This window comes from Sander vitreus, chromosome 13, assembly GCF_031162955.1.
Source record: "Sander vitreus isolate 19-12246 chromosome 13, sanVit1, whole genome shotgun sequence".
NCBI classification, from domain to species: domain Eukaryota; kingdom Metazoa; phylum Chordata; class Actinopteri; order Perciformes; family Percidae; genus Sander; species Sander vitreus.
This window is the reverse complement of record NC_135867.1, coordinates 14,155,199-14,170,405: the sequence shown is the minus strand read 5'-3', so window position 1 is coordinate 14,170,405 and position 15,207 is coordinate 14,155,199. Positions and strand designations below refer to the sequence as shown.

Genomic DNA, 15,207 nt, shown 5'->3' with positions numbered 1-15,207 from the left:
ACTCCACTGATCTGGATCCCACCCTTGAGAACAACTAAAACTAATCGTGAAAGCATCTGCCAGTACTATTTGTTCGGTTTGTTTCTATTCTAGTTTGTTCAGAGTAAAGCATCAAAGAGTTTTTAGTAAGAGAGGAAACTCAGCGCTGCTTTATGGAGCAGCCTTTGAATTGCTGGAGCACCTTCGTCAAACTGCAGGTGTGTGTCTGCTGCCTCTCCTTAAATGCACACTAACTAGATCCAGTGCAAAAATTAATGTGGGCAAAAATATCTAAAGATATAGATTCAGGAGTTAAATTGATAGAAGTGGGTGTGAAGAACATATGTTTTTATAAGTGCACTACATCTGTGTGTTATCTCTCACCTGTAGTGTTGATCATGCTCTTGGGTGTTGCAGTCGCAGCGGCAAAAATGTTGGGTGTGCTGCCGGGAGTGGCCGCTCCACTAGTGGTGGGCGTGCCCACCGTGTTGACTGACAGGCTGCCAGGTGGCGGCTTTTTGACTGGAACCATAACACTCCTGTAATAGATGAGACACAAAGGCATCAGACAAACCTGCACACACGCGATATGCTCCTCAGTGATATCATGGCTCTGGGTGTTGGTCAGTGTGTGAGAACATCTGTGAGGATGAATGTACAATAGACTTCAGTAGCCACTGAGATGATGACAATAATAATAATAATAATAATACTACGGAGAGCACCTAAACGTGTTACACAGTTGTTTAACCCTGTAAAGTCAGTTTTGAGATTTAAATCATATAAAATGAATATAGCCTTTGTTTACCAAACATGAATAGTTTTAACCTCTAATGCTTGTAATCATTTTAAACTGTTTTTTTTCACAAACCTTTTTAAGATACACATCCTTATTTTGTTACAGTGTCCAGGAGTGTGCCCAAATCACAAGATTATTTCTCTCTTTGTTTTCAAACTCAACAAGGTTAACAACTTCCGGGAGCTAAAAAGAATATTATGGGACTATTGGAAGCTCCAGTCAATATCAACATCAGGGAGTATCTTAAATGTCAAACAAATAGATAGTTATCAAACAAAAATAAAAAAAGTATCATAGGCACAATAACCATTTCAGATTATAGATCAGTTTTTAATTGTTGTAAAACGTTTTCAGAAACATAAAACGGTGCTGCTAATATAATCCATATATGCATTTATCAATATGTAGCACAATAAAATCACATTTATTTCTATTTCTTATAAGCTTGTAACAAAAAACTAGGGATAGTGCGCATTTCAATTTCAAAAGTATGGGTAATAGAGCAGTGATGTTTAGAAGAACTAACATATCTTTGTTTAAAAACTATTAAAATACTGTTTGTTAGTAACTATGTATTTCCCATTAATTTATATGGATAGGATTTAACAAGCCTGTCTGCATGGGTCAGACAGGTACATCGGGTGGCCATCTTGGAGATAGATATGGAGCTATTCGTGATGTATTATGCACACTGTCTTCAATCAATAACTTAGCTCTCAAGGACTGCCACAGAGCAGGATCAAGGAGATAGGAGATATAAGCAGGTCATCACTCAGTGAGAGAGTCGATATGTTAACAGTTTAGACAAGAGAAGAACATTTTAACCTTTTCAGACTTTGTTTATGTCCTGTCATGTCAAATAACTTTATTATTCAGCAACAATAGCTTTATCCCTATAAGATTTTAGTCTGACAGTCTAAAGTCGACAAAAATGGGAATAAATAATAAAATCAACCGTCTCAGTCATGATTTATTAACATGGTATCGCTGCTACTAAAACAATCATTGTTTTTCTGTTTTTATATTCAATGTAGTGCACAGTAAAAGTGGTTTCCTGCAAACAAGCCATGGTGCAGAATTCACCTTTTATTTTTTTCTTATCTGTGCATTATTGGATTTTCACTAAATAAATCAATGTGACTGCTGGCAAGTAAACCACATTATGTAAGCCTGTAAATGTTTCCATCCAAAGAGCTCTGTTCAAAGGGGAAGGCCATTTTCTAAATACTAATCAATTGATTGATGTTTGTGTGCACTGTTTTTTCCAAAACTGATGTACAGCAATTTGAGAAATAGCAGTACACTAAAACACATCAGCAAAAGATCAGTATTGGCCGGAAAAATTGATTCATTGATGGATGTGTCAGGCTGTACTGACTCTGATGTCTCTGTCTGTTTTTCTGCCTCTTGTAGGTCAAACAGTAACTGGGACTGACCTGTCGAAGGAGTGGAACTGCATGGGCAGCATGGGGTGTGTCTTCAGGGCAGGGTCTGGGTGATAGGGTGTCGGCCCAGACTCCTGTCCCAAATCCCCGCCATCAACTGGAGCCGCCACCAAGCTCTTCAGTATCTCCTGCATTTCAGAGAGAACAACCCATCTGGTGACTACAGGACACAGGCTGTAAGGAGTTTAATGGCTCGACTAATTCTTGGCTGTTTTTTAACTTCTCAAGTACCGTAACTTTGTACATTTTGTTTTCAATGTAGGCTATAATATTTGTTGAAAAACATTATTATTGCCTCAGACAAAATCCAACATAGAGAACAACTAACTTTTTTCCAGCAGTAAACTATGACTGTATATGAGTAAGAACAGTTGGCATGTTTTAATGATACATAACCTTAAATAGCCTCACTGAAAGTTGAATATGTGGAAAGATCTTGACCCTATTCAGACCTGGCATTAAAATCTTTCTCAGGTGATCCAACCCCAACCACACAGCTAAAAATACAGATGTGGCTTGATCATACAAACCAGATTTGAAAGTGCTGAAGGATGCATGGGCCCTCAGTAGTGAAAATGAAATGCATATGCATTTCCTGACCACATTGGACAACATTTATCAACTCTATCCGCAAATTTAGACATATCTGGATACAAGCAGCCAGGCAGACCAACCTTGACATTGATGCCTTTGTTTGTTTGGCTGATGCTGGAGATTGACGAAGGCGGGGCTTGGCTGGAGTTGGGGTTGTGGGGAGAATCCAGAAGGCTCTCCTGTGACCTCCTAACATCTGACAGACTACACAATAGATCTGTGCTTCCTCCCCCACCTACTCCTCCCATGTCTCTGTCCCTGTCTCTGTCCGTCTCTCTCCCCACCAGGCCGAGGCCGAGCCCCAGACCCATCTCCGAGCCGTTCAAGGATCCGGCCACATGGCCCTCCTCTCCGATGCCTGAGTCTGTGTGTGGGAGGCCTGCCCGGGGAGAGTCGTCCACGGGAGTGGGGGTCTGTTTATCACGGTCAGAGAAGGCTGTGGATGGATGCTCTGGAGGAACACACACAAATCGCAAAAGAATAAGAGTTTCTCTTTGTAAAATGCACTGCTAAACAATTCCACAACATACAGTATTGTCTGTTTTTATTCAATTTCAGCGGTTTCCTACTGCTTGTAAGCTTTATTTATCTGTCAAGTGATACCCTTCTTTCTTCGTCCTTCTCTCTTTCATCCTCAATTGTCTCATATTCTTGACAAAGGTATTGTTGTTAATCTGAAGCCAGTATTCACTGTACAAATGCTACAATGATGAATCACCACCAGCTCATCCAAGATTACTCTCTAATATTGAGGATATTGCAGCGAGAATCACCTGTACTGGTTGGGGAGTTAATTTCGTGGCGGATGCTTCTCCCTGATAGGCTAGTGGACCTTCCAATCTCTCGCTGGGGTTCCAAAATGTCCCGGTACTTGGATACCATGAGAACTGAGATAAAGTAGACGACTGCCAGCGCCAGAAACTGAGCCTGCTTACTGTCATCCTACAGCAAAATAACACACACACATTTATTCAGTTAACACAACACTCTTCGCACTTGTACCCATATGCATACTGTATACAACACACAAACAAATACTTACAACATCTCTGAAAACCACAGCTCGAAGACGATTGATGTCTACATCCTGCAGGAGTCTGTCTGGATCCTGCTAAATATGGATGACAGAATGTCAAATGTGGTGTGTCATACATATGCATGTTTCCGTGTCAGATTTTAAGTGTTGTGTGCAGGATGTGCATTTGATGTATGTGCGTGTGTGTGTGTGTGTGTGTGTGTGTGTGTGTGTGTGTGTGTGTGTGTGTGTGTGTGTGTGTGTGTGTGTGTGGTACCTTGCTGGTGGTGGAGGCACTGTGGAGGCTGTCCTGTGACTTGCTGCTGGTTAAGGAGGATTTGCAGCTTCGGTCTCTCTGTCTCTGCCTGCACTCCAGACAGTTCCTCACTGCTACGCAGCATACTGATGGACACAAAAAGGTGCAGATGAAACCTGTAAGTATTGTATACTGCATAGGGTTTATTACATGGCATAGCATTTTTTTTTAATGTACTACAGATGCGTAAATGTATTTGTTTCTGTATGTCCAGTCGATCCAAGAACAATACCACAAAATTAACATGCAATATAAATCAATTTCAATCAATCAACTCAATCAAAGACCTATTATAAATAAGCAGATGCACAAAATGAGAAAATAGAGTTTAATAGTTTATTTATAGACTCAGAAATCAAATGTAAAATCCTACACAATTTGAGTGACTTTTACGTTGATTTGTCTGTTTTCTTGGGTGTCTGTCATGACATTTATTGCAATGCACACCCATTTTAGGCATTAATTCATGATTAATGAATTGGCAGAAAACTAATCTACAACAATTTCTTAATTCATTTTCTAAAGCAAAAATGACAAATTCTGTGTATCCAGCTTGACAAGACGTCACCTTAGGCTCTGGGAATTTATTCTTACGTCTTATAGACTAACCGATTAAATGAAATTAATCGAAAAGATACATTGAACTAACACACACCCAGGCGGAGGCATTGCCTCATCAGCCCTCCTGACGACATGTTCTTCTCTGCTTCAATCTCGCTGAAGTTGAGAGAGCTGGCAAACACCAGTACGTCCACCATGGCCATGAGACGAGACAGGAAGGTGACTGCTGTCTCTGAAGACATGCCCTGTGTTGCCTCAATGTTCTCCAACTCCGTCTGGCAAAGGGAGGATAAATACACACATGCTTGCCAGTTATTCAGTGAAAAACAAGCATGCTAACACAATAAACTGGATGCTTTCTCACTAGTTTTAGAAAGTGGTGAAATAATGTAGTATTCTCTTTTTTTTTTTAAAACAATAGAAGTAACCTTTGGAAAATGTAATATCATCATGTCTTACATGAGCATGACCACAACGGTCATGGCTGGCTATACCAACAAACAAGGAAAAGCAACCTTGAGTATCATGCTGATTAAGTGATACTTAAATGATGAAATCTGGCAACGCATGAGGTGTTCTACACAACACAAAGGAAGTACAGCCTGGTGACACACAGGTAATGGTAACTGTGGGATCGTGACAGTAGCAGTGTGGCCTATTAGCAGTAACAGTGGCAGTGTACAGACAGGTAAAGCTAGCCTACAATATATTTCATAGACAATTAAACAAATTCCTCTTATGTTGACACCAACCTAAGTGAATAAATTACCAAATGTTCAGTATATCTACAATGGAAATAAATCTGAAGGCAGCAAAGCAGGGATTAAAACTTGCAAACCAAGTGTGTGGTTTGCTATGTTTCTGCTTCAGTAAGTAGGATGTGCAGGGCTGTGGAGAGTCGACAAAGTGCAAGCATCTGGAGGCTCGTCAGAGAAAGTGAGAACAGACATTTGGGGAATAACAGACACACAAGGTGAGGACAGATAGGCTTGGGTTGGTGCTCTTAGCTCTTCTGGTGATGGTGGGAGTCTAAGGCTATTTACGCACCTCTCCCCCTGCGCCTCCTCCCCCAGGAACAGGGGTCACCTCCTCTCCCTTTGACCCCCTCTGGGGTCCGGCTCCTCCCGCCTTCTTTTGTGTTGATACAAATGGGACAGGCTTAGCAGATGCAACCCCTAAGGACTTATGGAAACTCTAAATATATCTTCTTACTCTAATTTTTCCTTATTATCGATGCACCTCCTGGCCTTTGAGTCTTTTCTATCCCCCTTATTTGTATAAAATTCTAACAGCATTAAAATATTATACAAAGTGTATCTAGTTCAGTATATCTAGTTCCTATAACTTTAGGAACTGGATACACGGAGGCAGAGAGGTCAATAGATTATGACCTAACAGTATATGGGAGTATTAATTAGCAGCAAAGAAGCACAACAAATAGAAACACTATGCATGTCAGACAAGCAAGGTTTAGTGTCAGTCACAATGGTAAATAAACCAGAACAAAGTATTCGTAGAATAGAAAGAGAGAAAGAAACTGCAACTTACAGTGTTGGCACTACTCTTAGAACTCTGCACATGCAAAAAAACAGACAAAAAAGACAAGAAAGTACACAGAATACATGTAACACAGAGAGGAAAAGAAAGGTGATTAAAGTAAATAGATTATCAAACTATCAAATTAAGTAGATTGTTAATTTAAAGGAATAGAACAAAGCTCAAATAAAGGTTAAAATACTGTGCAAGAAGTGTTAGATTGATAGTAAAATATATGGAGATATAGATGAGAGGAATCCAGAAAAAATTGAAATTTTATTTGGTTTACTCATTTTTAAATGCAAGGCCAAACTAATCATAACTTTTTGCAAGTATAAAATTCAACTTTTAAGGTCTATGAGATTTAGTTGTTTTTGTGTATATATATATATATATATATATATCTCATTTTTATAGGCTACAAAATGTAACACCACACATTCTTTAACCTATTGAATTATGCAAGATCAATGTTGCCCTGAGAACGGGGAATCAGGTTCTTCAAAATCAGTGTGTGGCATTAACACCTGAGTTACAGGCCTATGAAGCAGCTGTTGACCTGCAGTTCTCCCTCCTACCACAGAGGGGCAGAGTAGAGCCACTTACAGAAGGGGAGGTGGCAGCAGACAGGAGAGGCAGGATGCCTCCACAGGCGATGATGATGTTGTCCACCATCTGAGAAATGAGGTGGATCGTGTTGTGGACGAAGATGATGTTCTCATTGCTGTTTACAAAATCCATCACCGACTTGGTGGAGTGGCTGAAATAAGAAATAACAGTTGGAGGACGATACCAAATTACAGTTTGGAAATTGACACATAGGTAACACTTTACTTCTTGAATATGCTCAGTCTAATTTAATTTGCAATACATGTGTCATCAATACAGATGCCCTGAAAACAAGGCATACATGCTAGTAGTATAAGCTTATTAAGCTCACCTCCTCCACACATGCACGTCAGTCTCCAGGGCGAACAGCAGGTCAGTAAGCAACCTCTGGTGCATCGGAGACCACTTGAATTCTGGGATACGGAACATGGTCGTGCGTGGGCCGGGGCTGAACTGCCGGCGTTGCTCCTCCGTCATGGGCATGCCCCTGAAACCTAGATCAACGCGTAGGTCCCGCTCCAGCTGGGCTGCAGTACGACCATGGAGGGCCTGCAACATGGTGGGGGCAAAGATTCGGTCAGCCAGCAAAGGGCTTTCATTACATCCCTTACTAGTCTAATATAAAACTTGAAATTAAATTTCATAAAAAAAAACACAGAAGACTCTCTGGGACTTCTTATTCTGTATTCCCTGATTTATTAAAGAATTAGTTCACGTGTGGGCAGTCACTGCCTTTCTTCCAAGAGAAAGCTGAGCTTTTAATGCAAATCAATACACATAGACAATAACACTGGGGCAGCCATGTCCAATTAGAGTAACCCAGCAACTTACTTGCAGACTTGTGTGAACAACAAAATCAGACGCATGTACAGTACACAGATAAACACACCTGAGTGGTCGCAGTAGTTTGGATCTTCTTTGTGTCCTTGTCTTTCCCATCATCCGACCTCTCTGTATCAGAGGTGGTGCTGGCTGTGTCTCCCCCAGTCTTAAGCCCCGTGCCCTCTCCCTCTGCCCCGGATGTGCCCTCTCCCTCTGGGAAATCTGGTCTAGATCCCTGGATCTGGGCTTGGCTCTCAGCCTCTGCAATAGAGCTGATGTCAGCAAGGGGGCTCTCGATCTTGAAGGGCCCGTCCTCTGGAAGTTCCCCAGCAGTGTGGCTCTGTGTTAAATCAGAACCGCAGCTAGTCATGTGGGCCAGCAGGCTGAGGTCATCACTGGCGCTGGTGGTGGAGTGAGACGGGACTGGGCCTGATGGAGTGGGCTGGTCTGGACTCGGCAGTACAAGAGGGTCTGTGGCTGCCAGAGCTGGAAGCAGCTTCTCGTCAACCTGGAAGAGATGAATGGGGTAATAAAAACATAAAAGAACATCAAGAATTAAGGAAAGTAGAAAGACTAAGGACAGAAAGCAAGTGGACAGTTTGGTGGTATTATATTGTAGATCAGAAGGGAAAGATGTGGCTCCACAGATACAACTTAAGTAATCAGAGACAATAATCTTCATATCACATCCTACCTTGCTGAAGAGAAATCCGTTGTTGCTCGGGACACTGTCTTTCTCGTCAGCCAATGTGATGAGCGGACCCATGTTCCCATCATCCTCCAGACTGACTCCTGAAAGCCCCAGGCTTGATCCCATGCCAACCCCTGAGCCTGGCGTGTCATCTTTAGGCACCAGATTCCCATTTAGGTTTTGAACTACAGCGCAGTAAGCACTGTCCAGGAGAGAATCCACCTCTACCAGAGGTCCATTCTCTATTACTCCACCACCACCTCCACCCACACCTCCACCAAGGCCTTCTGGAGACAAATCCAGATCATCCAGCTTTACTTCTGTGGCCTCTACCTTCTCTGCTTTAATGTCTACCAGCAGGTCATGGACCTCCACCCTCACCCCTGGACCAGCGCTTTGCTCCCCGGGTGTCAGGGCTTCTCCATTGGGTCGCTTCACAGCGCCCTCTGCAAGGAGGTTGCGCGAGTCTCCGCCAGCTCCCTCGCTGTACTCTGCCTCGCTCTCGGGTGTCTGTGTCTGTGAGTTGTCGTCAATCTCCAGGTTGCCGTTGACAACAGGGGCGGGTGTAGCGGAAAGTCCAGAGATGGTAGACACAGAGCCTTTCTTCCCCTTCTTCATGTTTTCCTCCTCCTGACGCTGGTATTCTTCGTACATCTTAGCCAAGTACTCTTTATGGGCTTCATAAGTCACCTGTGAAAGATGGTGGGGATATCATTGGTTATGTGATTGGGACACAAGCACTGACAATAGTCAGTCTTCACATCAATAACTTCTCCACCAGGTAGTCCTTATGGGCTCATAGATAATCTGTACCAACGGCTGCATGGATGAAACTGGGACGCGAGTCTAAAGGGGCTATTAGATCATCATCCATAATGTTCCCTCGCTTTTGCACTGCCATTAGAGAACGGGTGAGTTAAATTCCAAACAGAGAGATGACCAGTTATTTCAAATGATATCTATGATGAATCATCAGTCAGCATGATACTTCCTCTGAGCCTTGCAGGTCACTGAAAAATGAAGTATGATAAATATAGTCAATTTGTACAAATCAATAAGGCTTTCGTCAGCACTTAAGACAGCTTCACTCAAAATATCAATACCAATCAATATCATCAAATGTAAGGCATGGCATTCTTGTCTATTGAGGCACCTCAGGATGGAGAAATGGGTATTTATGTTGCTTCATTAATGTATTTCCTTTATGATTGATTGATGATTGTAAACGCAAAATGTTGAGTGTACAAAGATGCTTTTGCTCTTTGATACTTAAAGTGCATATCCCACTCTCACCTTGGAGTGTGCGATGGATAGGGTATCAACCCAGACCCTCCACCCTCCCCATTCGTATTTGATGGCATGGTAGAGCAGGATCCTAAAGATGTTGTACACCATCTCGGTAATTTTCTGCTCCTCTGGGTTCTTGGGGTTGATGTAGCCAAGGGAGAACATCCAGTCCTGCCAAACAGAGCACTGCAGCAGGCAGCTGGTACAAAACACAAACACTGTATGTGAGTTGGGCTGCAGCGTGTGCTTAATATCAAAATATAAGAAGCAATAGACAAGTAGTTGAATAAATGCTAGTCATTTGTGTACTCTTACCGCCGGTTTTCACGGCTGTTACTGAAGAGTTTTATCATGTCAGAAAGAAAGAGTCTTCTGACTTCCATCAGCTCAGCACTGGGAGAGGAGTTCTTCAACAGGGTGGCCACTACCTTTAGAATCACTGGGTGGGAGGTAAAAACCAGGGAATGAGGAGAGAAAGGGGAAGAAGAATGAGATGAGAGAGTAAGAGAAGCAAATATATAAAAGTATTTTGAACGAGAGAGAAAAATGTGAGGGACAGGAGAGTGAGAGGCATATTAATAAGTGGGAGATGGGAGCAGTGTCGGCTTTTGAATTGAGGCTTTGTTGTCTGTTTACTTCCATTAAAACAACACTGCATTATTGGCAGACCCAAGAACGCAGAGAGACATGGCAGATGCAGGCTACAGTGTTTTTGTACTTACTGGGATTCTGGATCTTGACAGTGGAGTCGGGCTCAGGGTGGGGTTTGTGAACCACCTGAGTACAGACCTGCTCTGTCAGAATCTGCACACACAGAGGATTAACAGCCGTCAATTAAATGTCACGACTATCACTCAAATTCTGACAATTTACAGACTAAAAGGGCATCACTTCATGCACGTTGCTATAGCATGTCAATGAGCCAATCACCTACCTCATACAGAGTGTTGTAGGTGGTGACAGAAACCGTGTTGGTGTGCATCATCAGCCTCTCCCCCAGCAGTGTGAAAAGACTGTGCGTGTGCATGATCTCTACCTTCCTCCTGCAGGGAGACATACACAAAGACATTCATAAAAGAATTTATGACAGCTGAAACTGACATTGATTGCCACTGGCCTGATGACAGTCTGATATTGGCAGGTGGCACCATGTGGCCCTGTCAGTTATGATGGGACCAAAGAGGATGAGAAATGAATACCAACAGGAGAAATTAACGAGAGACATTAACAGAACGGCAACACTGCAGGCGGCACTGGGGCAACGTTTGCATGGCTGCAAATCATTAACTTTAACAATTAACCTTGCCAGTGGGCGAAAATTGTGTCTCTAAGAGGCTTTTAACTAGAGAGAATCAGAAATCAGGGTTGACTAACTTTGAGGATTTAAAAAAAAAAATTAAATGAAGACAATATTGCTTAGAGCTTCTGTATATTCCTGACTGTAATCAGGTTGTTAAAAACAGGAAATGATGGAAAGTTAGTACAATAACTATTCACATATATATCTAACAAATCCTTTAGCTCCCATTATCCTGTTTTTAATGTTTCAGTTTAATATGTTACTAATGTTACTCTCTTTTAACAGAATAATTACATTTTACTGAAATATAGACATACAGTCCCAAATAGAACATAAACTATTAAGCTGAGGGCATGATGGCATACTTTACACAGAAATAAATACATTATGTCTATGAATCTTGGTTTGTCATAATAAGACAGCACCATGAGACATAAGACAGCGACTGTGGTTAAAAATATACAGACGCACACACTTATCTTTAAAAGAAATGTCAAAATAGCTATCAGATCTCCATTAGTTGGTGGACTGTTGTAAGCCACTGTCCTCAAGAAACAAAGTCGTATACATTTCATCCACAACAGCTCATTTCTTATCAAAGCGATGCCCTGTTGATACCCCTGCGACACAGTTTCACTCTGCTTTCAATCAGATGTGGAAATGAGGGGTTACATGCTTGCATGCATATATTGTTAGAAACAATATCAACAGCAACACTGCAGAACATATCTAAAACAGTTGTTTATTAGATATAACATTGACTCTCAAACTACAGTTTAGAAACCCAGTATAATTCAATTACATTTTTCAATTCAATTTAAAAATGGTATGTAGTAGTGTAGTGTCAAATCATAACAGAAGTTATCTCAGGACACTTTACAGATAAAGTAGGTCTTAGAACACACACTATCATTTTACAGAAATCCAACAATTCCCCAATATAATCTGAATTGGTTTATTTTTAATCTATGAGATCAACAATACAATAAAACATTTCAGTGGCTCTAAAATCCTGATTATAGCAGAAAATCATATGTTTTTCATCATTCGAATCATCAGATTATCGGTTAATCCCAAAGAAAGAGGTTATGTTCAATTCATTTATGAAATGTCTTTCAAAAGTGTAAAATATCACTAAATTGCTTCCTGGATAAATATTACATTTCTATAAGTATTGACATGTAAACTCAAAAGAGGCAGCCCTACAGGATGTTTGGTTGGAGCAGATGTTTAGTAGGTGGGGCACTAAAGGTGCAGGGCTCAGGTGCAGCTTGGCAGCCTGCTCCCATGTCGTGCAGGGATAGGCTTGTATGTCACATGGGATGAATAAATCCCCAGCATTCATTGCTGCTCATCAAGGTTCCACCTCCCTGCCAGTGCACACTGTCAGAATGATTATTCCGCCTGGACTTGATGATGAGGACATTATCTTTACGTACACAAACAAACAGCCCTTCTAAGGCTCACTGGAGGTTCCGCCACAGTTTTTACTGCAGTAGGTTTTCTCACACTCTATGTGAGGCCTCTCAATCTAACAGCCGTGATGCAGTATTTCCGTTGTGACATAAGAAAATATTTAAGTGCTCCCGTTATTTTAGTGAATCACCATTTACTGAGCACCAAACACCACATTATATACCAGACAGAAAGCACAGAGATATAAAAAGGTACTGACTTGTGACCAAGGTGCTTGAGGAAGTAGCCCAGGACTTTGAGGGCTTGGACGCGGATACTCTCGCTCTTAGAGGCCAGAAGCTTGCAGATCACCCTGTAACATGTCAAACACAGCCACACTGATTACATGTCAATGAAGGAATTATAATACCTTAGATGTAGGCTAACAGTTAAAAAAAAAAAAACTGTTCTTCTGTGTGTGTAGTAAACACCTGCTGCCTGACACTCAGTAAACATCCTCCTCCATCCAAGTTAGCAACACGTGCTGAGTGTGCTCAGAGGACATGAAAGTAAAAGAAAATGGGACACACAACAAAGTTTGCTGACTAGCTCTGCGGCAACGGGAGATTTACCATAGCAACCAAAAACATATCAATGTGCAGTTGTGCTTTAGGGGACTTAGCAGCACATTTTGAATCCGTCTTTTAGAAATCATGCTGCCTGGCTGAAGCTACCCTTCGTATATGTTACATCAGTATTGTAACTGAACATATAAACAATAGCTTAACCGTGTAGTAAAGCATTTAGGTTACAGTTGCTGCACAAAAACTGAGGATGTTTTTGCTCATCAGAGAAATCATATAATGAAGACGAAGGTCACACGTTACTTTGTTAGAGAATACAATTGCTTGTCTAAATCTTTCACTGCTTTTAAAATCTTCACTGCTGGATTTGTAAATTACTTTGAGTCGTAAAAGATATAAATGTGTGTGTGTGTCTCTGTCTGTCTGTCTGTCTGTCTGTCTGTCTGTGTGTCTGTGTGTGTGTGTGTGTGTGTGTGTGTGTGTGTGTGTGTGTGTGTGTGTGTGTGTGTGTGTGTGTGTGTGTGTGTGTGTGTGTGTGTGTGTGTGTGTGTGTGTGTAGCATTCACCTTATTCCATTTCTCTGGTCAAATGCAGGGATCATAGATGCTGGGTGTTCAGACATAAGAGCCACCAACAGCTGGAGCACGTCGTGGATATTCTCATCCTGCAGAGAAAAGAAAGCGAAGATGAACAGGTGAAAAAAGAAGGAAGAGGAAGCCCGAAGGGGCGACTAGAGGTTTAAGAGGACAAAGAGAGAGTTGTAGGGGTGGACAATGAGGGGGCATTGTGGAGGAACAGGTGGTATTTCAGAACAAGAGTAGATATAATTGTTACAGAAGAGTACATTCTGTTCAGTCCATTGTTGCGCCATTTTTCATGCTGTCACAGCCCCGAAGCTGACTCACACTCTTACTCGTTTAAGTGGCCCACAAATTATAATGCACATTTTGCCACCAGCTCCACTCAAACGCTCTCACTGTCTGTGTCGCACTCTTTTGCCCTCTCTGACAGTGTCTCTTTGGCACAGAAATTAGCATTTACCTCATGCATGGTCAATAGGTAGTTGAGAATGCTTTGCAGCTCGTCCTCCTTCACGCCCCGGTCCTGTGAAAAAACAGACATGGCATCTTTAAACGAATCATTCATGATCTTCAGGTGTTTTTACATTTTTCTTAAGCTCGGATGACTTTGTTTATTCTGCTCCTGGTTGATGAATTTTGACCGTTAGGCAGCAACAACTTTACACGCACATAAATACAAGAACAAAATCAACACAAGCACACACAAACACAAAAGACATAGTGCTTCATTCAGGCTGCTGATCTATAATGTGATTCTTCACACACACACACACACACACACACACACACACACACATTTTAGATTAAGCCCACAGCCCCCAGGGGGGATAAAAAACAACGGAGGACATAATGGAAAAAAGTTATTTCTTGCAACTTAAACTATGCGATGAAGATAAAGGTAAGCCCTTTCCCCTTACTGTACCTTTAGTATGAGTTGTTTAAGGAAGAGAAGCATGAAGGCTCTGAGCGAGATGATCTCCTTTTGGGATGGTCGTGGTCCGTCTAAACAATCACCGAAAACAAAAGAATAAGTTCCTGTTAAAAATTCATTTTTATGCACGATAATGATCAGCTAAATAAGTCTGTAGCTCTGTCTGAGTGAGGCCTACTCTGTACTGATATTAGGTTTTATTAGGGATCCTGAAGAGCAGAGAAAAACATGTTAACACAAGCGCACGATAGAACCGTAAATCAGGTCATTAACTCCAGAAGCACTGTGGCAATCTGGATATTTTATAGTTATACTAATCTAACTGATTACAGCAAATACTTGGCAATTTATGTGATTGACGACCAAATGATCCAAACCAAACAAGCATTGTAATCCACTGTATCTACTTTAAAGCTCTGGCACTCCATCAGCTGTTTGCTGTGGTGGGCTTCAAAGAAATAAATCGAGCAAAAAACACAAAAGCATCCGACGCATAACACAAGCATTTCCTCATGTGGGTCTGATGTCATTGCCTCTTTCTGAAACTTCCGACATCTTTGCTGTTCTTGAAGGATTTAGCTCAATTTTGCCATGATTCATAACTGCCACAGGCCTCCATGACCTTTAATCATGTGCTTTAAGAGCCCCAAATAGCCACCAGGTTCAGGAAAGGTTGTGTTTTCAACTGTTGTGTTTGTTCATTCTGAAATGTGGCTGCATTTAGCTTCAGCAAAGGTTTCCTTTCACCTCTGAAACTATGGC

General features: G+C 41.6%; 1 protein-coding gene across 1 annotated transcript in view; it reads right to left on the bottom strand.

Moving 5' to 3' along the window:
- Window positions 1–15,207, bottom strand: part of nbeaa (neurobeachin a) — a 60,634-nt gene that overhangs the window by 18,949 nt on the left and 26,478 nt on the right. Inside the window, exons 13-31 of the mRNA XM_078266720.1 lie at window positions 14,437–14,516; window positions 13,975–14,037; window positions 13,500–13,597; window positions 12,630–12,722; window positions 10,589–10,697; window positions 10,377–10,458; window positions 9,970–10,093; window positions 9,661–9,853; window positions 8,371–9,057; window positions 7,744–8,184; window positions 7,186–7,403; window positions 6,852–7,005; window positions 4,804–4,984; window positions 4,110–4,234; window positions 3,860–3,928; window positions 3,591–3,759; window positions 2,898–3,268; window positions 2,215–2,351; window positions 364–518 (exon numbers count right to left, since the gene is read on the bottom strand). Of these exons, the coding sequence (XP_078122846.1) occupies window positions 364–518; window positions 2,215–2,351; window positions 2,898–3,268; window positions 3,591–3,759; window positions 3,860–3,928; window positions 4,110–4,234; window positions 4,804–4,984; window positions 6,852–7,005; window positions 7,186–7,403; window positions 7,744–8,184; window positions 8,371–9,057; window positions 9,661–9,853; window positions 9,970–10,093; window positions 10,377–10,458; window positions 10,589–10,697; window positions 12,630–12,722; window positions 13,500–13,597; window positions 13,975–14,037; window positions 14,437–14,516 (3,549 nt within the window). The remainder of the gene's footprint in view (window positions 1–363; window positions 519–2,214; window positions 2,352–2,897; window positions 3,269–3,590; window positions 3,760–3,859; window positions 3,929–4,109; window positions 4,235–4,803; window positions 4,985–6,851; window positions 7,006–7,185; window positions 7,404–7,743; window positions 8,185–8,370; window positions 9,058–9,660; window positions 9,854–9,969; window positions 10,094–10,376; window positions 10,459–10,588; window positions 10,698–12,629; window positions 12,723–13,499; window positions 13,598–13,974; window positions 14,038–14,436; window positions 14,517–15,207) is intronic.